We start from the raw sequence: 24,043 nt of genomic DNA, 5'->3' as shown, positions 1-24,043 counted from the left end.
AGGTAACAAGGGAAGAAAGAGAAGTTTTTCCTCTCAGTAGCCCAGCCGAGAAGCAAAGGGGTTATTTTTGCGCAACATGAAGTCAAAAGCCACGCGATCACGTGACCTTTTTTATGCACATATTGGTAAAACAAGAAGAAGAGGGGGAGAAAAGTAACTTTATTCAAAGCAATTTATTAGTTAATTCAGTTTTTTATATATTATTTTGTTCATGTCTATTCAATAACGACCGAGATATTTGCCTGGTTAACTTTAGAAATCACAGACAAAGTACATATGCTCCACATTGAAACAGAAAAGAAAACACAATATATTGTGTGGTGTTTAAGCACTTCTTGTCTATTCTTATATCCTTGAAGAATACGACACATTAATGATAATTCAATAACATAAATAAAAGCAAATAATTAAACAAGTATCCTTACTACATAAAATATACATAGTAAGGCAATATCATTATTATTAATGACTAAAAAACTAAGAAACATTGTGATGATTGTCTAAAACCAAAGCACTAAGCTCAAGGTTTAATCCAGGATCAATAAATTATATATAAAGTTAAATTTTGTTAAGACATAGGCCAACTGTAAAACTTTGTAAAGTATAAGTGGTTTTAGGTCGTATGATATTGTTTACTGTTCTTTCTTACTTTGTTGCATATTTTATTTGAATGTATTAGAGTAATATATATTATCCTTTTTATAACTGTCCCAGAATTCAATTTTTGTAACAAAGATTCTATCCATTTTCTTCTTTATAAAATAATGTGAGGAAAACATCAATATATTTAATAATAGAGACAAGTCCCTGGATAATAATATGAACTATTTACTGTAGATAAAGGTTGTACTAGAAAGCTAAATTTGTTGTGAAATATTGAAAATCTAATCCCATTTACATGAGAATCTCACTGTGGAATGAAGATTTGAGTTCTTTGTGGGGAAGAACAATGCAGTTGCGGATAATAGTCTCATCCATAACAGACACCTCTTTGCCTGTACAAACGAAAACGTGTTAATTTTTGTATTCATAGTGTATCTTGGCCAACTTACCAAGAATGGTGATACTCTGACTCTTGACACCATTCGACATCATAGAAGTATTATGGTCGCTAATAGGGGTACCCTCAACGCGTGCCCAAGCACCAATCTTACTATTCCATCCAATCACAGAGTGTAATACACAGCCTGCATTCTACAAAAGCCTGTTAGAACAACCGACAATGCTCTCTATAAAAACACAAAGAACAACTTACGCCGATCTGAACGTTGTCCAAAATAATAGAGTCCTTGATACGGACACCCTTGCCAATGTGAACACGAGACCCAATGGATACATTAGGACCGATCTTTGCAGTAGGATCAACTTGAGCAGATGGGTGAATATAAACAGCACCAATAATCTCGGGACCATCGGGCTTGTTGTGGGCCAAACGAGAAGGATTTTCGCGTGCACACTGCTCAAGGTAGGCAGCGTTGGCAGGAATTGCGGAACTGGCAGTCTTAATTTGGCGCCAGAAGTTTTCGGTCACATAAACATATAACTTTCTGCTCTCTGACAAAGGTCTCAAGAGATCTTGTTCCAGGCGCAGTCTATCATCAGAAGACGTCCAGAGATAATCGCTCTCTTCGTGATGGACATCCTTCTTTCTCTCGATAGCCTTTCTCATCTCACCAAACACGGCTGTATCAAACAAGTATACGCCACAAGAAATAAGATCTGAGATAAATGTCTCGGGTTTCTCAACATAATGAAGTACTTCGTTGGTGTCAGGCTTGGCAACAAGACAACCGTACTTGGTGGCCTGGTCGCGGGGTACCTTTGTTGTTTGATTGCGTATTTGGTTTTTTTTTACAGTTGTCAGTATAATTTTTTTTTGCGCATACACCTCATTATGCATCGAATAAACCCACCTTTGTGCTCAGCATTGTGCACAAACCTCGGTGTTTCATGTGAGCAGCCATCATTTCATTCAAGGGGAAGGAACAAGCGATGTCTACATGCATCACAAAGAACTGCTGAGGATTTCCACGCAAAATTTCATCGCGGAAGTGGAACAGACCACCGGCAGTGCCAAGCGATTGGTATTCACGGAGGTAACTAACAAAAAAAAATACATGTGCCAAGTCAAGTTATTAATGACCCTGAAAAAACAAGATGGTTTGATGCTAGATGTATCTTACCGGATGTTAATATGAGGGTACTCATTGGCAGCATCCTCCAAAAAACGCGTAAATACGCTGTCTTCAAAGAAACCGATAATCAAAACTTCTTGAAGACCTTCGACTTTTGACAGAGCAGCCAGATGATGAGAGATGATTGGTGCACCTGCAACGGGAAACAAAGGCTTGGGCACATCCAGAGACAAGGGGCGGAAGCGAGTTGCTCTGGATGGTCCGCCAACAAGAATAATGGCTTTATATTGAGACATTAGGAAATAAGAAGAAGCAGGAAGAACACACGCGCACACACACTTCAACACAAAAGCAGTGCAAGAGGTTCCGTTCTTATTTTGGAAACTTGTCGATCTAAAATATTAAAAGAGCGCCCAAATAAAAAAATAAATAAAAAATACAGCCATTCCAATACTACTGTAGTAAAGGGCGGATTTTTTTTAGAAAAAAAAAAAGGGCGGGTAAATATTTGTTCAAAGGGCGTTTTTTTAAATCTCAAAATTAAAAAAATGCACTTGTAAATAGGTACACGTTTTTTTTTATGATGGGCAAGAAAAAATTGTTGATGAGGAAGGCAATGACACAATTTATTGGGATTCTGAACCTCAACCTTTCAATTTGAAGGATTTGACTCACATAATACTCTATTTTGAGGTACAGGAAAAATAACAGATCAAAGAGAATGTTGAGCTAGACACTGCTATAGAGGAGATTGAAGAAAACCCCAAGAAGCAAACTAAGCATTACAGCCAATACTCTAATAAACAAAAACTCCTTTTTGTTTATTAAAATAAAGTTAATCTGTTCAATACTGCAAAATCTGGCCGTTTAAAGGGTGGAATTGCTGAATGCACGGTACAAAAATGGATTAAAAGGCTTAGAGAAGATAAAGGCTGGAATATTCTTGAGAAGCAAACTAATTTGGTTAACAGACCAAACCCTCAGCCTAAAGGAAGACACCGAACTTACCTTCTCAACTTCTACAACGAGAATCCACTGGCTCGTTTCGTTGACCCAGTGGGCTCTTACCAAACGATTTGCAAATTTCACTTTAAAGAAGAATAGTGTTCATAAAATTTCAAAAACAGAGTGTAACCTTTCCTTCAAGAAGATTACTATTCATCCAGTAGCGAGAAATAACCCAACAAAAATTACTGATCGTTTAGTCTGGGTTATAAGCTGAGCTACAACAGACATGTATTTTTTCGAGAATTGCATTTTTGGTGATGAGTCTGCGTTTAACGTCAGCATAAAACACACAGGAAAATGGTCTTAAAAGGGTACCTTCGCTATTTTAGAAACTCCTTTCACCAGGGTAGTGTTGGATACAATATTAGGTGCCGTTTTAGCAAAATTTGTGGTATTAATGGAAGTGAGAAAACCTCAGGAAAATTGGTCCAAGTCAATCAATATTGCTTTTAGTAATCGCAAAAGAAAGACTGCAGATGGTACCAAAAAGCCCACCAGAAAAGGTACTGTCACTGGCCATTATCTAAACTTTCTTGAAAAAACCATGGATTAGATGGACTGCTTTCCTGAATTGAAGGGTCAATACATAGTGGTGGACAATGCTCCCATCCACACTGCTAAAGAGATAGAGGCATTAATCTTGAAAAGAGGATATAGATGCGCTTATATTCCCCCCTTATTTCCCTGAGCTCAACCCTATTGAACACTTCTGGTTAATAGCTAAGAAAGTAAAACAGCCAAGTTAAGAACACTGAAGATTTGACCACTAGAATATCTGAGGCATGCAGTCCGTCCACCTTAAGCACTTTCTAGCATTTATTCAGCACTCAGTTGATGTTGTTCAATAATGCTTGAATAGTGAATGTATTTAAAATATTTCTTTGCTTAAGAAAAGAGCCATATAACATAATCAGTACAAAAAATACTATTTAAGCAAGTTAAAGCAAGAGACTTTTTCTAACTCGTTCTTACTGTTGGAAACATGACTGATTGATGATGTACATCGTTGCAGCAGAATCAATTTAGCAAATGTCTTCATTTTATTTAGGCCGTAAAAAAGGTGAATAGAAACAGCTTTTTTTTTAAAAAAAAAACTTTACTGTTTCAATATCAGTACGTTCCTTTACCCGAACAAACATTGTTTGTATTATTCACAGATAATATTTCTGATTTTATGGATTCTACTGCTGTTAGACTTATTTTTTTTTGGAGCTAGAATACACATATTTAATATTCAAGTAAACTTAAAAAAGGGACACTTTAATATATAAAACAAGTCTGACCAACTTGATTAAACCTACTAAGTAGAAGGGAAGCAAGACTTTGCATAATTTAAAGCGACGTATAGAGTCCTGTTGCTGAAGACAAAATGTTATCTAATATTTATTTTTATTTTTATTGATATTTTATGGTCGACCTTCTTCATTTAGCTTTTTCTTCTTCAACTTGGGTGAAAACATCACTCGAGGAGTTTGGCAAGGAGTTACCATAGATTCTTTTCGTCGAATAATTCCTCTCAGTCTACTTCTTCGTGCTTGGTCTCCAACTTCTTCCGCAAACTTGAACACATGATTCTTTCAAGTGAGAAAAGGATGAATTTCACGAATAGAAAAAGTGACAGAGCAGCCTGACCTTTAGTACAAAAAGAGCATTGATTGCCTGGAGGATATGCTCAATCTACGACTTCTTTGTTGGAAGTACATTTCTGTCAGAGAAATCACCATCGGATTTCTTGATTTCTAATTCCAAGCAAACTATTAAAAACCAACTTCTTTGTTGTATAGTTTTTAAAAAACATCAACTAAATAAAATAAAGGTTTTGTTTTATAAATATATTCTACGAATTAAAAGAAGAATAAGAAGCAATATATGGTGTGGCCACCACGAGACTTGATCGCCGTTTGGGCGCATTTCTATTATCCATACCTGATACAATAGCGTAAGGACCTTTTGAGTTAAGCCGAGTCCCTGAAGGATATGGTCATTCAAATTCTTGGACGTTATTTACAGAACCCTTTCTCTCTTGAAGCTTGGCTTTTAGAGCATGTCAAACATGTTTGATAGTATTTAAATCCGGATTTTAAGATGGCGAGTATTCAAATCGTTGAATCTTCCAACAATTTTTTATCACGCCGTTTGTAGGATCTTTTCCTGAGACAGCATGTCATGAGTTAATACCCTTGGAATAAATAGAAAGCAGCTTTGCTTCTGGCTTCTTTTTTTTTCCAATGACAAACCCTGGGCCACTTTTTGGTAGTGTAAGTAGGTGAAAGAAAGAGAAAGAAATGATACGTGTAAGGATAATAAATAGTAGAATATCTAACAAGACTGCTCACAGTTTAATGACAATTCATACTGCTCTGCATAACTGACTATTGATATAGTGTATTTGTGTAATTATTATTTCTTTATTTTCAAGTCTAAATTCAGAGCTACTAGTTGAATATACAGGATTTGTTTTTCGTATGCGAGTATTCCATTATTAAGTTGTCCAAATACAGGCTGAGACTCTTCAAGGAAGGAGAGGTAGGTGCTTGGGGATAGATTGATGAATACACAAACTATGGGGACAAAGTAGTAAGTCAAGACAATCTCCAGCAGTAAGTTAACGTTTAACTTATCTAAGTCCAAACATGGCCACTTTAGCTAAAGCAAAGGCCACTTTACCCAGCAGTTCAATTTATCTTTTTTTTTTTAAAAAAAATAAATAAATAAATAAATTTTGAGAGCGTTTTCAGCAATTCGAGGATTATGTTTTTGTTTTTTTTTTGGACGAAGCAAAATAGTAGTTTAACAGGCTTGTTTGCCTATTTTAGATAAAATAAGAATAAAGATGGAAATCAGAAAAATGAAATGAATATATTAAATAATTGCTAAATTTACCTGTAAGGGTGTATTAAGGAGTTATATCAATAACACACAGTGATTATAATTATTCTTATAATAGAGGGCGTAGGAACGGGGACAGGCGAGCGCCATTATTCTTTGCGGCCATCACATCGCAATTCCAAATAACCTTGAAAACGCTTTCATTGCACTGCAATACTGCTGTTATCCCAGGGTCCAGGGCCCAGACTTGACATCCATTTTCGATTTCATTACGAAAATCCGGCGGCTTTTTTTTTGGGAGAGGCATTAGAGTTGCTTTTCTTTGAGACTCGTGAGAACAGAAATGATATTGAATAGCCATCAGAATATACAACGCTCCTAATATTAATCGTTTAATTTCGAAATATTATTAAAAGTCATAGTTAAATATTTACTTAATGTCTTTCTGCCATTAGAAAGACTCTTTCTGGCTCTAAATCCAATCTTGGAGAAACCGAAAAGCTTGTAATAAAAATAAGACAACATTTCCTAGTTCTTAGAGCTTTTAGGATAGTTTTCAATTCCAGACTCTTTCACTAGTCTCCAAAACGCATGAGCATCGATCTGAACCGATTTTCCTTGAAACAAATAAACAGGCAGAAGAGAAAAAAAGCGATATCCACGTTTATCGGTATACTTGACAGGACAAAAAGTATCATCTTTTATCCTTGTCTTTACGGTGTTGACAAAATTTGAAACTGTCATCTTATGCGGTTGAATATTTTGCAGATTCTTTCCAAATATCAGAGGTTGATTGCTGTTAATATATATAAGGACTTGTTCTTTGAGTTTATGATGGACGCACGCTTTAGAAGCGACAGTTTCCGGTAATTATTCCGTGATAAGAGCTATTTTATCAACTTCTGTTTGAAGAAAGTGAAGCCATTTGAAATACATATGAGGCTGGGCATACAAGGTATCGGGTTCAGAGTCTATTGGCTGATAGAGAGACCACAGCGTATTGATGTTGGTGGTAATTTCCTTGAGAGCATCTGTCTTTTCAATAGATGACGGCCATGGTAATTTTTTCTTTAGTTTTTGGCTCACTGTTAACCCATGACAAATAAAATTCAGAGGTCTTGCAGGCGAGGATTTCCAGAAAATAACGTATGCTTCTTTTCATCAGCAATGTATACGTTTGATACTTGCTCTATAAAACATTCCTTTCTTTTTGCTGAATTCTCAGATGAGTTATCTTCATGTTTGTGTTTCATGTCTTTGTCGCAAGCTTTGAAAAGAAAGGTTGAAGGATAACATTTCGCATTATGATAAATTATGATGATGCTCTCTTCAATTAAAATTCTGAGATACTAATATATCGTCGAAGCTAATCGTGATACGATTGATATGAAACTTTACTATAAAAACAATAGACCCACCTAAGGCGGTGTGAGCAGAAGTTCAATAAAAATCCGGCAAATCTTACCAAAGACTTAATTAGTGGTTTGAAAATAAAATAAAACAAAAAGTAAAGAAGACCAAAGTGTTTGTTGTGCGAATTTATAGGAAACAGACACTGGGAAAGCGAAGTTCATTATGATAAAACAAAAAGGTTAAAAAAAATAATATTGAAATTGAAACAATCATAAATACTAGCGACTATGCATTTTGAAAAAAAAAAGTCTTTCTTATTTCTTAGGTGTCCTATATATGAAGGGAAATTTATGTACTCCTTGCATGATTTTCTACAAGAAAAAATAAGTAAGTACTTGGCACGTCACTTGTTTTTTTTTTCTAAAAAAGAAATCGAAAATGTAAAAATGCGCCTTATTTTTTCGGATTGTGCGCCCTACAAATGTGTTTTACTGTATTTTTGTAAACCCAGAAAAAGAAAATTAGAAAATTGGGTTGGCTCTTACTATTCCCGGAGATTAAAAGTGGAAAGTGTCTTAAAAGGCAAATCATAGTTTGCTTTCCGTTACTCATGAAATGCGCTCGATTTCTCAAATGAAAACTATGCCAAAGTCTCGGTGGAACCCTTTCATCTCTTTCTTTCATCCTAATGAGCAAAGTTGCGCCGAATGAGCGCATGTCGCAAATCTTACCCACAGTCAAATGTTCTGACTGTGGGCGCGATGTTCACATTCGTCGCTTAGGCGATCATCTCTGTTCAAGTGCACCACCCCTTCCAACCTTACCGATCATTCCCATCTTCCGTAATGGTAAAAAAAAAAAAAAAAAACAAAACAAAAGAGAAAAAGATTTAACTTACAATGTATATTTCTGGATTTACCTAACCTATTCATACTATAGACCAGTCCAAGCCAGGACCCATCAAAAGCCCTGCCAAGAGTCCCCCTCCATCTTCTCCCTTGAGCAGCCCAAACAACTTTAAATACGACAATAATTATGGAAATAACTATAGTAGCGAAATGGTTGGATCTGTCACTCCGCCATATTACCCTGGAATGGCCAGAGACCTTCGCAGACCTTCAGCATATGAAGACACCCATCAACGTACACAGCAACCTCTTAGAGCAAGATCACCGCTAGATAATTACCATGATGATGGATCTGGAAATTACAGACCAAATAATACTAGTAATACCAGTATTAACAGTCTGCGTGCTGGGAATCTTCCTAATCAAAATCCAGGCAGTCTATCATCCCACTACAATAATTCTTTGCCTTATGATCAACGGAATAACAACCAATCTCCAGTTCGTACTGAGGATAATTCACCCAAAAGTCCGCCTTTTAGGTACATTTAAAGAGAATTAAATATATAAAGAAAAATCAAAGAGTACATATACATATACATATATTCCATATATACATATAAGTATGTATGTGTATATGGACATATGTGTATATTGTAGAGGAGAAATTCATTTCAATTTATTAATTAGTAATACATATTCGCTATTTACTCGTATCTAAACATATATAGATCAGATCCTTCTCGGAGTAACAACGGATCAAGAGATGATATTGGGTCTGGATACCACGGCGATGATCGTTATAAACGTAAGTAATTAGACACGCGCAAGCTCAAGAAAAATAAAATAAAATAAGATAAAAACAAAAATGGATATATACATATATATATATAATATAAAAGGAAAGACAATGGACACTTCCAAATCTAGACATTTCCGGCTCAACCCACTTGTAACTTATAGCAGGTGAGCCTTTGTCGCCTCGTACTCGCAAGGAATCTTTGGGAAATATTCTGTCTGGCAATAAAAACAAATCTGGAAGTGTAAAGGCAGGAGGCGGTGCACTGGATTCGCTTATGGCCGATCTGATGAACAGTATGCAGGATATCAATGATGATGAGGGCATAGGTGCCACCGGTACCGACAATAGCTGTTCAGCATGCCATGAGGAGTTTGATTACCGAGACGATGTGACTACTGTGGGTAACAAGGCAAGTGAGAATTACCTCGTGGCACATTGTTAAAGGCAATAGACCAAGTTGTACACCTAAAAAAAAAAGAGAGAGAGAGAGCTAACTTTTTAATATTTATAATTAATAATTAATTGGCCCATTAGTATTATCACAGGCCGTGCTTCCAATGTCGACTCTGTAGGACTCCTCTTGATCCTCATCAAAATACATTTGAACATGAAGGCAACCTTTACTGTGAACGCGATTATAATGTAGTCAAACACAGAGTTGCTTGTGCGGCATGGTAATTAAAAGAAGAATAGGCAATAAAAAAAAACATATAGAAACCCCGTGTAACCCTGTACCAGGTAATTAAGTTCAAGATTTTCTTTTTTTAGTGATCGCCCTATTCAACCTGGTACAAAATCCATTAAAGCGCTTGGGAAGTACTACCATCCCGGGCATCTCAAATGTTATCATTGTTATGAGCCGGTTGACGAGAAAACAGGCTGTAAAGAACACCAAGGGCGTGTGTACTGTCGAGCGGATTTCAAGACTTTATTTTTACCAAAGTGCAGAGGCTGTAATAAGCCAGTTGAAAAGGAGGCTGTGTCGGCTTTGGACGGTAAACTTCAAGGAAAATGGCATTTGGACTGCTTTGGATGCCATGTAAGTTATGTTCATAAATATCAGTAATATGCTCATGACATACTTTATAGACCTGCCACAGACCTTTTCCGGATAATACATTTTATGTCTTTGAGAACGCACCTTACTGCAAAAGACACTACCATCAATTGAATAACTCACTTTGCAGAACATGCGATGACCCAATCGAAGGTCCATGTGCACAAACTATTGAGAACTGGAGATTCCATCCTCCTTGTTTCCGATGTCATGTAAGAGATACAAATATCCTATATTGAGAACATTGGACTCTAACTACTCTTCATAGGTTTGTCGATGTCCCATTACAGATGTATATTATATGCTGGAGAGGCACATATACTGCGAAGAGCACATCCAACAACTACAACGACAGCGTAATATCCGTGCTGAGAAGCGACGAACCCAGTTTGGTCAAGTATAATAACATCAACATTAACATCAACATCAACATCACCAACAAAATGTGACCCCTTGGTTTATATCCTATTCTTTCCATCTCTTTTGTATTTATATTATATATGTTATATGTTATATATATATAGGTATATAGATATAGATATATATATTATTTTAATGTATTTTCTTCTTCTTCTTCTTCTTCCTCTTCTTCTTCATATTTATTTGAATATATCCAAAAATGACTATGTAATTCATAAACATCTTATTCATGAAGACCTGATTTTCTAACAGCCAGATAGACAACTTAGTAGGAAGCAAGATGAACTTGAAGCGTGTCTAGATCTTCTTTTTCTTAGGAACTATCACATTATATTGTGCATACTAGATATTCGATGAAAATAAAATCCCTGGCCCTGCTTATATGGTAATTTCTGATAAAAGATGGGATATCACTTCATTTTCCTATAAGCTGCTTTTAAATAAATAGAAAGCACATTTAAGCGTCTGTAAGGGTTACCGAGGAAAGACTTTAAAGTCGCTCAATTTCAAGTCAAGAAGCTTCACTGGATTTTTTTTTGTAAAAGTCTAGCTTTTCAAGAAATTGGAGTACCTTGCTTATTTCTTTACCTTTTCTTTATTGATAAGTAATTCTTGGAATTTTCAAACGCAAATCCTCCCAAGATTTTGGTTCGATTTGGTCATGTTATGAGCTTTCTGGAAACTGTATGTAAGCTTTATATATATGTATAACTGTATACTATGATTTATGCATATAGGACTGGCTAATTTGTTAAGAAAGGCACAGTTTCTTGTGGAGTTCATGTCAGTTGTTCGATCACTTTTGTTAATAATAGCCAGCAGTTTATTATCGATCTAATTCAGAGAGAGAGAAACGGCTGTATTTTTCACTCAGTAGACTTGGGCGAGCAGCTTTTATATATTTCTCAAAGGTGTAATCAGGATCATTCTTGTACTTTCTTCCCATATATTTGCTGTAAAAGTGCTGTTACTTAGCTACTTCGCAATGACAAACACATTAAGATATTTTTAGACAACAGAATGAGGGGCTTCACTCTGCGCTTGTTTGTGCAAAGGGTATAATTATACTTCATTAATGATTTTCTCGTGGTATTGTAGGTATTATTATGATAAAAGAAGAAGTCCAAGAATAGAATTCTAGTCCACTTTTTATAATTTAAATATGCCAAGGCTTGTACGACAAAATATTCACAAATACGGCATCTAATTTGTCGACGTGGTGACATTAATTTCTAGAACCTGGGAGCCTGCCCTTGGACTTGCGTAATTTTTTTTATTGGAATTTACACTAGGCATGCTTTTACTATTTAACACAATGTACGTTAGAAACAAAAATATAAGTCTCACTATTCTAATCTGTCCAGTTATATAATATACGCTTTGAACTTCTATCTTATGAGCTTTATAAAAAAACCGGGAATTAGATAGTTTAAAAGATGTTATATATACAGATTGCCTACTGTTTGACTGTTTCTTATGGTAAAATATGGAATGAAATTATACTTACATTATTCCTGCGTATATACATATACCTCTTTCTCCCTCTATTTTTCTTGTGAGCCACACATATTGAAACGAATTCTAAAGCAAATCAAAACTATACCACAACCGTACCGCGTGTAAATGCATTTATGGCATAATCAAAGGGAATGTGTATTTATGCAAATCAAGTACAAACTTTTTTTTAAAAAAAAATACCATTCACAGCCAAGTTTTCTTAAACTGCACAGGTGGAACTCAAGGGCTTTGATTTTTTTTTAAAAAAAAAACTTATATTTACCTTCTTTTATTATTAACACACCCTAACATCTATGTCACAAAACGAAGATACTACATCCACATGCCAGCAAGAAAAAAGCAGACCAAGGTCAAATGTTGATACGTCTTCTGCCTCTCAAACATCGACAATATCATGTCTATCAAATATTCAAACACACATTGACCTCACAATCAGTCAAGCCGATCGGAATGGTTTAGAAAAGAGCGGTGTTCTTCCGAAAACTCATGTCAAACCACATCCTTATTTTGCTACTCTTTATTCCCGCTTGTCGTTTTCTCTTATTGTCGAAAACAAAAACAGTGCTGCCAGAGACCATCTAGGTATACTAGAAATTATCTTCTAAAGCCAAGGGATATTTTGAATGCGCAAGGGTGCGTAGTATCATAATAAAAGGAAGGGGGTGATTGAGAGTACATAGTTTATACAATGTAAACATTAGAATTGATGTCCGCATGAAGCGCACGGTTAGACAGACATACTTGTGCTTTGTTGTTTTAATGTATTAATTTATTTCACACTTGCATTTTTGTATTTAGCCAATGAACGAACGTTTCTGGCTTGGCTTCGTACTTCTCTATCACTATTTACTGCTGGAATAGGTAAGCATAATAAAATAAGATAAAATAAAGAAAGAAATAAATAAATAAATAATAAAGAAATATATATATATAATGTATAACGTCGATCGTACGACTTAATATGCCTTTAAAAAGCCGTAACTCAAGTTTACAACCTTTCACCAAGCGCACCCAGTAAAGATGGGGCAGAAGAAAGAGCCCGTATTGGACGTGGTGTTGGTCTCGCCTTCTTTTTATTGAGTATACTGTTTCTCTATTTCGCCAATGTCCGCTATTTCCACTCCCAACACACTATGAATATGGGTTATTTCCCAGCCAGTAGGGGGTGTGTGATATTAAGCTCTCTGTGTCTTCTGTTTATCTTGACTGCTGCTTTGATTGTTATTCTTTTAAAGTATTAATGAAATCGGGTGACAGCCAAGAACACATTGTTACTCTCATCTATGCGATACACATAATGCACTACAAGTCCCAGATCATCGGGAACCACGGAATATTTAAAGACTCTTGCCCAGAATAAAGTGTGAGAAGGTTTGGGGGTGCCCGACATTGATTCACATGTACATGTTTAATACAAGGATGATATGTTTGTGGGCCATTTATTTCAGAACTAGCGGGTCGCTCATGAGACAATATTTGTCATGAGCCAGAGGCGAAACCTTGGATTCGTCCTACTTTGCACAAAAAAGAAAAAGTAAATCTATTTAAGATTATTTTCTAGATATACTATGACCTGTCAGTACATTAGACATTATGTACTGCTACATTGTTGTTGTACGGTCCGTTCCTGAATGACAGCCTCGACTTTTGTGCCCTTTTTTTCCTTATATATATATAAGCTGTGCACTAGTTTTGTTGGGACAGAAAACCTATAAATTATATATATATATATAATATACTTTCTGTTGTTTTGTTTGTCAATATTGTAACATTCAAACTTTCCTAATGAATGTATAGACCGCAAATAAGAAGTATTTAAGTATACATATACATATATACATATATGTTATCAAAGAAGTTCATTATTACAAATATCCTTTGTAAAATATACGCTCTGTTTGTGTCTTGAATCTAGAATTAAAGTACTATGGATTCCGACTCTTACCCAAAGAAAAAAAAATAAAAAACAAAAGTCTCTGTTTTTACCGCCAGTCCAAGTTACTAGGAATCTAATTCGAATAAGCTATAAATAATAGTCAATTTGAAATTACTTGACCTTTCTTACCATAGTCTTTGGCGTTCTGATTTCTTGTCTGAATGGGAATCGTTCTCTTTAATAAGCGGGCTCACTTGTGCACATCACCTACAAGCTATGGAATTCCAGACATTGATACAACAGGAGGCCAATGGTAAACACTTTTGTTTATATATATCACCATACTGATTTAGTCAAAAAAAAATAGCACTTGGTGTGGAATCTATGGACATGAACGTTGCAAGTGCCCATACCTAAAATAATGACAGTATAAAAGGCTCCAGTTAAGAAGGAACTACCTGTCAAAATCTCCAAAAAAAAAAAGAAAAAGAAATATTGAATATCAGTAGCACCAATAACACCCATCAAAGAATATCAACAACAACAACAAAAACAAAAACCAGCAACATCTATATGAACATCACCAAAAAAAACATTGATAGTAACTATAAAACAAACCCAACAAAAAAATCGACCAGTCAAAACTATGCCATTTGAAACAAGTTGAATTTTCTTTTATAATCTACATATGCTACATTTGTGTGTATATTTGTATATATGTGTTCTTTAATACAGAACAAGAGTACTCTCACATACTCCTCTCTATGATTCAACCTGTTAACTGTAACATCTTTTGTATTATCTATCGCTTGGTTCTATTGCCAAACAACTGTACTTTATGTCTTATTTCTCCAAATGGTTTTGCTTGTAGAAAAATAAATGCCCAAAAAAAACTATTTACTTCTCTTTGACGATTAATTTAGGTACTATGTTAGCCAATTTTCTTAAATAGACAGGGTCTTTGTTTAATAAATAATATGTTTATTTGGATTGCTCTAAATTGAAAGATTTCCTTTGTTTCATACACTGCGTTTTTCTTCTTGTCTTGCCTTTGAGCTTAAAAACGTATATATATATTTATTTCTAGAAACCTTTTGCATACTTTTGTATATATAATATTATAAAGTTCCAAAATTATGCAAACAAGTTAAGAAAATAATAGGACCATTTGGTATTAAGACTGTGCGAATAATTTTTGGATTGTGTTAAAAAGTTAAAATTGTGACTATCGTATTCCTGTTTCCCAGCTTAAAATTAAATGACTTCAAACTTCACGGTTACAAAAGTATATCTTTAACTCTATATTATTTTTTATTTTGCCTTTTTTTTTTAAAAAAAAATACTATTATTTAAAAAAGAAACATTTTAATAAATCAAATATCATGGCACACTTACGAAATGATGCATTATATCCTCTTGTTCAAAAGGCAATTGAATATGCATGCGAAAATTCCTCATCGTACATGTTCATCAATCATCTTGTGGACCCAGATCAAACCATTGACCGCAATAGTTTATACAAAGACAGAATTGAGGTCAACTTCAAGCGAGGAGACCTCGTAGAAGTGACATGTATGAAATATTTGGACAGACGGAAATACTATAATCTTGCCTCTAACAAGAACACTTTTTTTTTTACTTTAAAAACTTACACCAGGTCAAATTGTTTTTGATTCCAAAGATTACCTTTTCCCACCCGATATTATATTTACCTATCCCAAAGAATATTTGAGTGAATTCGATAAATTCTCATTATTACTACCTCCACACGAGTGGGATCTTACTCGCATAGGGTGTTTGCATAATTGGCTTCAAATAATCTGGAAAGTTATATGTGAATATAGTTCAATCGGGAATAGTTCACAAGAAAAACAAAAACACAGCACCAGCTTTCTCGAAAATTCTTTAGATGAATATAAAGAAGAAGAGTCTAATAGTGACTATACAGACGCAGTATCAACGCATTCACTGGATTTGTCTGAGGAAAATACACATTCTAAAGAGCAAAAAGATTATATGTACCTATCGTACATAGGGCGAAAAGAAATAATAGAGGAATGGGTTCCTCGTATCGTAGAGTAAGTTTTCAAATTCAATTTCTTGGTGCAAACATTGAAGATAATTAAGATTCATGGTAGCAATTTGGTGTGGCTTGATATAGACAGCTATCTTTCTATATCCTTCTATATATCTGTAGAAATACCAGATGAAGTTCAAGAAAATATGGTCGACTATCAGGAGGAATCGTATTCCAAATTTACTCAACAGATAGCAAAAGCTCATACGGATGCACCAGTACTTGTGAAAGGCAAGTTACAATAGCCAACAATATATCGGTATATTAATCTGCGTTTTTTAGTCGATATTCCTATTGATTATCCAAGTTCCCCTCTAAAGTTCCTCCTCGTCTCAGCTGTTAACACAGAGTTAGATGGCGTATGCGAGCCTGACTCATATCCATTTGTACTTACACCATCTAGTTTGGAGCCATCAAAAGCAGTTGACGAAATAATGTAAGGGTATACAAATTTGAATAAATATATAAGAAAATATCTAATATTCTTACTATAAAAATAAAGGGAGACATTGGTTGTAATCATCCCAATATTCCACACCCAACAATTCGATAAAGAAGACTAAAATTGAGAATTAGTAAACTTCATTTTAATAAGGGGTTTCAATCCCTTATTTTAATTTTAAAAAACTACCTGGGATTCAAAGGTGAGATTTATTGGATAATACAGTGTTTCTACTTAAGATTGAGACAAACGAGGATTTTTTTAGACGAATAAGAGAGAATTGAGAAAGTTATGGTATGTACAGTAAACTGTTTTAGTCAAAGATAGGCGATTATTGATAGTAGATTACTTAAAAAACTTAGCTATATGTGTATTAAGATATGCTGAGACTTACTGGGGCAAAAGCCTCAACAAAAAAAGCTGACATAAACAATTTAGTTTACAAAGTACAATCGTCTCGGTTTTTTCTTACTTATCTAACAAAACCTCCTGATTTGTCTCAATCTCAAGCAGAAATATTATAATGTATATATATTTTCTTTAAATTTCAATTATTTATCAATTGTCCAAGTTTCTCTTTGCGTCAACAACCAAGACGATGAGGAACTATAGATTTTGGTATATAGTAGTCTGATTATTACTATCAAGTTAATTTCATGCCATCTAAATCGGAGCTTTTGGAAGCAATCAGCGAAAATAATGCAAGAATCTAGAAGCTTGAATACAAACCAAAGCATTATCCAATAAAAGTACTATGAAGTAAAAGGAAATCTTGGTATTAACTATATGTCTCCCTCGCTCAGCTATTAGACGCCAACTCTCTGAAGTTATAATTTAAGACGCAAGCAGACTCTATTCCAAAATGCATCAAAGTGTTCTGTGCAATAAAATATAAAAATTATAATATTCGCGTTGTTGCATATGATTGTAATGATGACAAGAAAAGAAAGAAAGAAAACAAAATAGAAAAAAAGGAATGGCAAGGATGGTGATAGATTTAATTTCAGCATTTCCCTCCTTACCAATCTAACCAGACTTTAAAGTATTCACAATTGAAAGGTGATACTGGCCCATTTTCTGAGCAGAATGTGAATACTTGGCAACGTCCGCATGGAACTTCTGTCAATGCCTCAACGGGTAGACGTGAAGTTGTCTTGCGGACAGCCTTGTATGACCACTGAACATTTTCATCTCCATCTTCTTCGTCGCTAAAGTCTTCCATACCAATGGCAAATGGTGATTTCTTCTCAATTGTACCGTCATATACCAATACATCTAACAAACTAGTAATATCCTTCACAGAGAGTTCGATAGAAGAAATACGAGACTCGGTAATAAATCTTCTGACTTCTGTAGCAGTGGGGTAATGCTCATGGTCTGCACCAAAAACAGCATCACGTACTGTTTCATTACGTGGAAAACTCTACAATTCATCAAGAGGATATATATATATATATCAGTCACACACACATAATCATTCCCAAAATAAATAAATAAAAGCTTACTCTTGCAGTAATATATTTGAGACAGGCTGCCTTTAAACTGTCGATAAAGTCTGTATCAAGTTCTTGATCGGTATACCACGCACCACCTGTAACTTCACTCGATGGAGTAGTGTTAAAGAGCATATAGATCTTTCGGGTAGGAAACTATAGCCTTCTGCTGTGAGTAATTACAATTTTTTTTCGTTCATTTCTTGATCCATTTCTAACCTTGACATGCTTGACAGCCTTGATTTCATGCTTTTGTTCAAGCAATTTAAGAGCCCGGTTTAGAACAATCATATGTAGATTGGTCTTCTTTTTGAGATCTTTTGTCCAAATGCCCACATTTCCTGCTGCACGAATAGCGTTGAACACCAAACGTCCCTCTTCGTCTAATTTACTCGCTCTAAAAAATTGAAATAAGATGGTTAGTGAACTCGATTTCCTTTTTTTTACATAATAAAAAAACCCACTTTTCAGCATCCTTTAGATCAATAGCACGTAAAAGATTCTCGCCATTCAAAGACATGATCTCAATGGCACTCTAAAATAAAATCCAGAAATATGGCAATCGTCAAATCGTTTAATTCCGGGGATCCCCTTGATGTTTTTTATCATTACCTTTTTCAAAAGAGTGTTCATGGCAAGATGTGCTTCTGTAACATCCATCCCAGGGGGATGCTCACTAAGACTAACACCCTATTAATTATCAATTGTAAGCATTACACATCGAAGAGTATATTCAAATCAGAAAAATACCTTTGTAGAACTCTTCACAAACTTGTAGAACTTCCATTCGGTAGCAGACAATCCCAAAGGGGGTTCTTCATCTGGAGTCCCGGCGGCTGCGGCACTAGTTCCATCCATGGTGAGCGTCTTGTGAAGTTGCAATCTCTTCTTCTTTGAGCTTGTCACTTTTTTTTAAAATATTAAATGTAAAAATAGTGGTAAAAGCAAGTCACGGAATTATTGAATCCAATTAAGAAATCTCAACTTGCATGAAATGAATATTCATGTAGACGCCATGCTTAATAAATAGGAACTGTCCAACTATATGTCATTACTGAAGTTACTTTGACTGTATAAAATATACATTTTCTTTGATTTTTGAGTACTCTATGAAATCCTTCTATAGAATAACCATAGATTTAAATTTTATTGTTTAATTTTCAATTCATTTGTCGCACATTGTTATAACCTTAAATAAGTGTATTTATTTTCCATAAATACAAATGTATTACTTATATGAATTTTACCAGGGTTATATATAGTAGGTATAATATAGTATATATTAGCTTTATATATTATCTAAAGGACCCACGTCTATATATCATTATAAGTTAAAATACCATCCAATATAAAAGTATGTTAAAAGGTTTTATAGTTTATTATTATTGAACATTTAATATTATATGCTAATCTGCTCAAGAAACTTCATTAATTTGTACTAAATAATATGCTTTACACAGTATGCTACTCCTCGGCTCCAATCTCGTCCTCTGAGTCATCTTTCTTCTTTGTCTGACCTGAAAACTTTGTATATACAATGCACTCATCAGGAATCTCACCATCAGAGTTCAAGTAGTTGAATTCGTGACCGAAATGAGCGTCCACGGTCCGCAAGAATGTATCAAAACTATTTTTTTTTTAAAAAAAAATCAGTACTTAGTATTTTGTTCACTTCAGATCTTACCCTCTCTCAACTGCTTCTGCAGCAAAAATTGTGCTGTAAATCCATTTCTGCTTGAAAGCCTCAATTTCATCCTTAATAGTCCAAAGAATATTTATATATATACATATATATATATATAAGGTTAAATAAACTTTATAGTTTCTTTTTCCTGATAATGTTACTTACCTTATAAGGATGAAATTCCACAGGTTCACGGACCGCATTGAATGTTGCATCTTTCATTTGAAGACTTTTGTTGAATGAATCAAAAACTGGGCGCTCCAATAAAAGTCCAACGGCAGGTGCCTTTGGGATATTGATCCGCACATTATCAAAAGAATTTTTAATGATCTTCAGAGGTGTCTTGCTTCGTACCGTCAGAATAGCCATTGCTAAATCAAATCCCACGTATATATCACATCAGGCCATACCCCATTTTATCTTTTTTTTAGAACTTACAAACCATCTTTCGGATTTGATGCAACATAAATGACTGTCCTTGTAGTTTAACACTCAACCATTCGCAGCCATTGATATATATAGGATCATCAACTTTAATACTCATGATATAGCGATTGCTGCTATTATCGGTTGGGCTACGCCCAATGGTGTAGTTGTGGAAATTATGGGTGCCAACGAACATGCTCAAAGCCTCTCTAAATCTCTCCAAGGTGTCTTGGTCGATTCTATAAGAATCCAAAGTAGCGAGCTCCTCAGCAGTACTCCGTGCAACATAACGCTTAGTCTGGCCATTGTCTCCGCTGACCATAACATCGGTGTCCGAAGTTGGTTCAGTAGTGAGTATGTATTTCTTGGGAGGGGCGAAGGCATAGCTTGGCAGCAAGTACTCATAGATTCTTGAATCGCAAGCAACCTTGGCATGGAAGGAACGAGCGGTTTGAACATAGTCTAAATGCACCATATAAATAATTTTTCAAATATTACAAGGGTGTTAATATCTTACTCCAGACTCTGATTTGTTCAGGCAATTCTGCATTAATAAGTGGTGTCATATCCTCCACTGGGAAAGCCATTTTGCAAGAAACAACATTGCAAGCAGCATGAACACCCTTGTCAGTACGTGCGGTTCTCATCCAATTGATCTATTGTAACACTTGAATAAATCTGTGTTGCCTGATGTTTTATGAAATTGTGTATTACCTTTGAAGCATCTTCCGAATTGGCTTTTGAAATCGCACCAACCTTTACCATAGCATCAAACAGAGCACCCTCAATTGTCTTTGCATCCTTGTTCCTTTTGAAAAATAAATCAGAATATACATATCTCTATCAAATGTATATATGTCTTACATTTGCATTCCTTGATATCCTGTTCCACAGAAACCAATAAGCAATGCTACTTTCTTCTTAGGATAGCGAGGCTCCTTTGGCTGGTTAGGATCAACCTCTCTCTTAACACCCCATGCCTCCTTCTCTTTAGCCTTCCATGAACCCTTCTTTTCAAAATGTTCTTTTCTTTGGCTAGCGGTCTTCACGCGCTTGCCTTTTGGGCGGTCGTCTTTGCCTGTGTTCTTTCGTTTCTCGCCAGGCTTTTCTTCTAAGCAACCCAAGGTCTCAACTGTAGCAACCCCCTCTGTTGCTGCAACTTCCTGTTTTGTATCGTTTGTTTCTTTTGACCAGATGCCTCCCATGGTTAATTAAGTATATGGTTAAGACAGAGAAGTAATACACACGTGCGCCGGAATAGAAAAAGGTTAAAAATGCCAATATTTGGGTGGCTTGTATTTATCGATCCTTCCCATTTATGGCCGTTTTGCATTAGATACCTGTCACAAGGCATTGCTTTTAGATGACAGCATAAACTGTTGTCTCACCATGAAGCATTCAACAAGGCAGAGAGCAGATCTTCTTTATGATTGTGTATTATGGCTATTCAACATCATGCTAGATATTTTCTTTCGAGAGATCAGACCCCGTGGATCTCACAAGATCCCTCGACGGGGCCCGGTAATCTTTGTAGCAGCGCCTCATGCGAGTCAAGTAAGATATTCATTCTACTAATGCATAAAATAAGATACTCATGTCTAAATCTTTTCATTTAGTTTGTCGATCCCCTCATCGTAATGCGTGAATGTCACCGCCGAGTGTCTTTCCTAATTGCGGCCAAATCGATGAAACAAAAAGCAGTTGGATTTCTTGCACGCATGGTTCATGCCAGTAAGTACGCGTTGTATTTAATTGGCTAATACTAATTTTATGCTTTTCGAAACACATTTTAGTCCCAGTTGTTCGTCCTCAGGACATTGCTGAAGAAGGGAGTGGGAGAATTCAACTTTTGAACCCAAAGTCTAGTCCCCGGGTTATCTCTGGCATGGATACCCATTTCTTGTCTCAACTACAACCTCAAGATTCAATATTCTTGCCTCGCGGAATCGGAAAGTTTGAAGTGGTGAAGATTTTGTCAGATACAGAATTGATAGTCAAGTCTGATGTCACAGATAAACGGGCTGTACATGTTCTTTGCAAACCAGAGGGAACTGCATACAAGTGTGTTCCTCATGTTGAACAGGACTCTGTATATGAACGTGTATATGATGAATTGAACAACGGCCAGTGTATAACCATCTTTCCTGAAGGTGGCAGCCACGACCGAGCTGAGATGCTTCCATTTAAAGGTAATATAAAGAAAGTGACCATGATAACAGAATTATTAATCGTATATTCCATTTAGCTGGAGTATCTATTATGGCATTAGGTGCAATGGCAAAATATCCAGGAATGGATGTGAAGATTGTTCCATGTGGTAATAAAAGAAAACATTTGGAGAAAAAAAAATTAATTAATTTTGAGTAGGCTTAAACTATTTTCATGCTCATCGTTTCCGCTCAAGAGCTGTAATTGAGTTTGGAAAGCCTATTACTGTGTCGAGTGAACTAGTGGAAAAGTTTAAGATGGGTGGCACTGAAAAGAGAGAAGCATGTGCAAGTCTACTGAACACAATATACTATGCATTGAAGAGTGTGACAATTAATGCTTCTAATGAGCAAACATTGATGGTAAGTGTTTTTTAAATGGTTCAGATATATGCTAATACTTCCAGGTTATCCAAGCTGCGCGGCGTCTTTATAAGCCTGCGCACCGCAAGCTTCATTTGGCGCAAGTCGTAGACCTAAATCGCCGTCTAGTGATTGGCTATAACTTATACAAGGACGATCCTAAAGTAATTGAGCTCCAGCACAAAGTTCTTGCATACAATCAGCTCCTTAAGTATCATGGCCTGAAAGACCATCAAGTCCCTGGCATCAACCTTCGTGGCTGGCGTACATTCTTTTTACTCGTTTATCGCCTTCTTACTCTGGCAGTTTGGGGACTACTGGCCTTCCCAGGGTAGGATCCTTTTAATTTACCTTTGTTTTATCTAATGATTGCTTAGAGGTATACTCAATCTTCCTATTTTGGTTGTTGCCAAGTTTCTGAGCGCCAAGAAAGCAAAAGGTATAAATTCTCTCACAAGCTTGGTTGACAACTAGCTAAATTTTTATATTTTATTCATTGCAGAGGCACTTGCTAGCTCTACTGTCAAAATTGCTGGTAGAGATGTACTTGCAACCTGGAAATTTCTTGTAGGGTTGGTTTTGTTACCAACCATGTATGGCCTCTATACTATTCTGGCCTTAGTATTTGCATTAAGAAGTGACTGGAAGTGGCTTTACAAAATCGGATTGCCATTAGCAACTTGGACGTTGCTTCCAATTGTCAGCTATTGCAGTATGAGATGGGGCGAGAATGGCGTAGATGTATTCAAGTAAGTTTATATATATACATTCAAGCTTGATATTCAAACTTTCCCTCTATAGATCTCTGCGACCCCTTTACCTTGCTCTCGTAGATCCTGATAGCACAGAAAATCTTCGAAAAACCCGAGAGAAATTATCACAAGATATCACAGAACTGATCAATGATTATGGGCCCAAAGTCTTTGGTGATTTTGATCCTAATAATGTTTTTAGACCTGATCCTTCTACCAAACATTCTGTATCTGAACTTGCTGAGGGCGAGAAGACGTTCAAAGAAATAGCAGCAGAATGGCTCAATACTGCAGCCACTGAGTGGTTGGATGATAGCAAGATCTTCAATTGGACAAAAGAGTCCAGTATTGGCGATGATGTGCTTTACTTTCTTGATAAGCAAGGACCTTTGACAAGTACATCAGCGAGTGATGCAGAGTGTTCGAAACGAGAACAAGATAGAACAAGGCAATAATAGTTTTTTTTTAAAAAAAAACTGTGTAAATTTTTGAGAATATTTCATTTAAAATTTAATTTCATATGTTTGATAATTACCACGTTTGGATTTCTATTTTCTGCATCTTTACAGCTATAATTGATAATAAATGGATAAATCCAAGGATTTCAAATACGGTCAATGTATTATAAAAGTAGTCTAAGCAAGTTTCACAAGAGCAGCTCATTATTTGAAGCTTGCGACAAATTGATCAAATGTCAAGTATTAAGAAATAGTACTATACCTATAAAAAATATAAAGCCTTGTAAGAATATCTGCA

At 35.6% G+C, this 24,043-nt stretch overlaps 9 protein-coding genes across 9 annotated transcripts; 5 read left to right on the top strand and 4 right to left on the bottom strand.

The window, feature by feature from the left end:
• Positions 1–764: 764 nt before the first annotated feature.
• On the bottom strand, positions 765–2,477 carry PHYBLDRAFT_181949 (hypothetical protein). Its single transcript, XM_018438541.1, has 5 exons — positions 2,184–2,477; positions 1,914–2,100; positions 1,256–1,819; positions 1,053–1,194; positions 765–995 (listed from the first exon to the last, which is right to left on the bottom strand). The coding sequence occupies exons 1-5, from the start codon at positions 2,429–2,431 to the stop codon at positions 895–897; spliced, it is 1,242 nt and encodes a 413-aa protein (XP_018290125.1). The 5' UTR covers positions 2,432–2,477; the 3' UTR covers positions 765–894.
• Positions 2,478–3,022: 545 nt separating this feature from the next.
• Positions 3,023–3,696, top strand: PHYBLDRAFT_147065 (hypothetical protein; the record flags this gene model as incomplete). The annotated part of the gene is made up of 3 exons (XM_018431792.1): positions 3,023–3,029; positions 3,107–3,345; positions 3,454–3,696. The coding sequence occupies 3 exons, from the start codon at positions 3,023–3,025 to the stop codon at positions 3,694–3,696; spliced, it is 489 nt and encodes a 162-aa protein (XP_018290124.1).
• Positions 3,697–6,081: 2,385 nt separating this feature from the next.
• On the bottom strand, positions 6,082–7,225 carry PHYBLDRAFT_147064 (hypothetical protein; the record flags this gene model as incomplete). Its single annotated transcript, XM_018431791.1, has 5 exons — positions 6,082–6,350; positions 6,407–6,473; positions 6,549–6,768; positions 6,925–7,057; positions 7,171–7,225. The coding sequence occupies 5 exons, from the start codon at positions 7,223–7,225 to the stop codon at positions 6,082–6,084; spliced, it is 744 nt and encodes a 247-aa protein (XP_018290123.1).
• Positions 7,226–8,011: 786 nt separating this feature from the next.
• Positions 8,012–10,478, top strand: PHYBLDRAFT_181948 (hypothetical protein; the record flags this gene model as incomplete). Its single annotated transcript, XM_018438540.1, has 8 exons — positions 8,012–8,173; positions 8,265–8,712; positions 8,902–8,978; positions 9,134–9,399; positions 9,507–9,646; positions 9,741–10,011; positions 10,062–10,241; positions 10,320–10,478. Coding segments are annotated over 8 exons (1,703 nt in total), but the record flags the coding sequence as incomplete, so codon positions are not given.
• A 1,782-nt stretch (positions 10,479–12,260) lies between these two features.
• PHYBLDRAFT_68648 (hypothetical protein) lies at positions 12,261–13,327 on the top strand (the record flags this gene model as incomplete). The annotated part of the gene is made up of 4 exons (XM_018441984.1): positions 12,261–12,549; positions 12,766–12,828; positions 12,943–13,125; positions 13,203–13,327. 4 exons carry the CDS (start codon positions 12,261–12,263, stop codon positions 13,325–13,327), a joined length of 660 nt encoding a protein of 219 aa, XP_018290121.1.
• Positions 13,328–15,225: 1,898 nt separating this feature from the next.
• On the top strand, positions 15,226–16,483 carry PHYBLDRAFT_68649 (hypothetical protein; the record flags this gene model as incomplete). Its single annotated transcript, XM_018441985.1, has 5 exons — positions 15,226–15,415; positions 15,501–15,921; positions 15,982–16,155; positions 16,228–16,356; positions 16,423–16,483. 5 exons carry the CDS (start codon positions 15,226–15,228, stop codon positions 16,481–16,483), a joined length of 975 nt encoding a protein of 324 aa, XP_018290120.1.
• Positions 16,484–17,331: 848 nt separating this feature from the next.
• Positions 17,332–18,700, bottom strand: PHYBLDRAFT_134465 (hypothetical protein). Its single transcript, XM_018429651.1, has 6 exons — positions 18,606–18,700; positions 18,468–18,545; positions 18,320–18,390; positions 18,075–18,252; positions 17,868–18,011; positions 17,332–17,785 (listed from the first exon to the last, which is right to left on the bottom strand). Exons 2-6 carry the CDS (start codon positions 18,513–18,515, stop codon positions 17,381–17,383), a joined length of 846 nt encoding a protein of 281 aa, XP_018290119.1. The 5' UTR covers positions 18,516–18,545; positions 18,606–18,700; the 3' UTR covers positions 17,332–17,380.
• A 511-nt stretch (positions 18,701–19,211) lies between these two features.
• On the bottom strand, positions 19,212–20,981 carry PHYBLDRAFT_125692 (hypothetical protein). The gene is made up of 7 exons (XM_018429055.1): positions 20,830–20,981; positions 20,680–20,773; positions 20,483–20,621; positions 19,978–20,427; positions 19,705–19,910; positions 19,540–19,610; positions 19,212–19,482 (listed from the first exon to the last, which is right to left on the bottom strand). Exons 1-7 carry the CDS (start codon positions 20,835–20,837, stop codon positions 19,320–19,322), a joined length of 1,131 nt encoding a protein of 376 aa, XP_018290118.1. The 5' UTR covers positions 20,838–20,981; the 3' UTR covers positions 19,212–19,319.
• A 373-nt stretch (positions 20,982–21,354) lies between these two features.
• On the top strand, positions 21,355–23,910 carry PHYBLDRAFT_134459 (hypothetical protein; the record flags this gene model as incomplete). The annotated part of the gene is made up of 9 exons (XM_018429650.1): positions 21,355–21,519; positions 21,582–21,696; positions 21,759–22,154; positions 22,211–22,282; positions 22,330–22,535; positions 22,580–22,866; positions 22,913–22,974; positions 23,038–23,284; positions 23,337–23,910. 9 exons carry the CDS (start codon positions 21,355–21,357, stop codon positions 23,740–23,742), a joined length of 1,956 nt encoding a protein of 651 aa, XP_018290117.1. The 3' UTR covers positions 23,743–23,910.
• Between the last annotated feature and the right edge of the window lie 133 nt (positions 23,911–24,043).

The sequence above is a fragment of the Phycomyces blakesleeanus genome, assembly GCF_001638985.1.
Source record: "Phycomyces blakesleeanus NRRL 1555(-) unplaced genomic scaffold PHYBLscaffold_14, whole genome shotgun sequence".
Taxonomy (NCBI): Eukaryota; Fungi; Mucoromycota; class Mucoromycetes; order Mucorales; family Phycomycetaceae; genus Phycomyces; species Phycomyces blakesleeanus.
The sequence above is the reverse complement of the archived record's forward strand: the minus strand, read 5'-3'. Positions and strand labels throughout refer to the sequence as shown.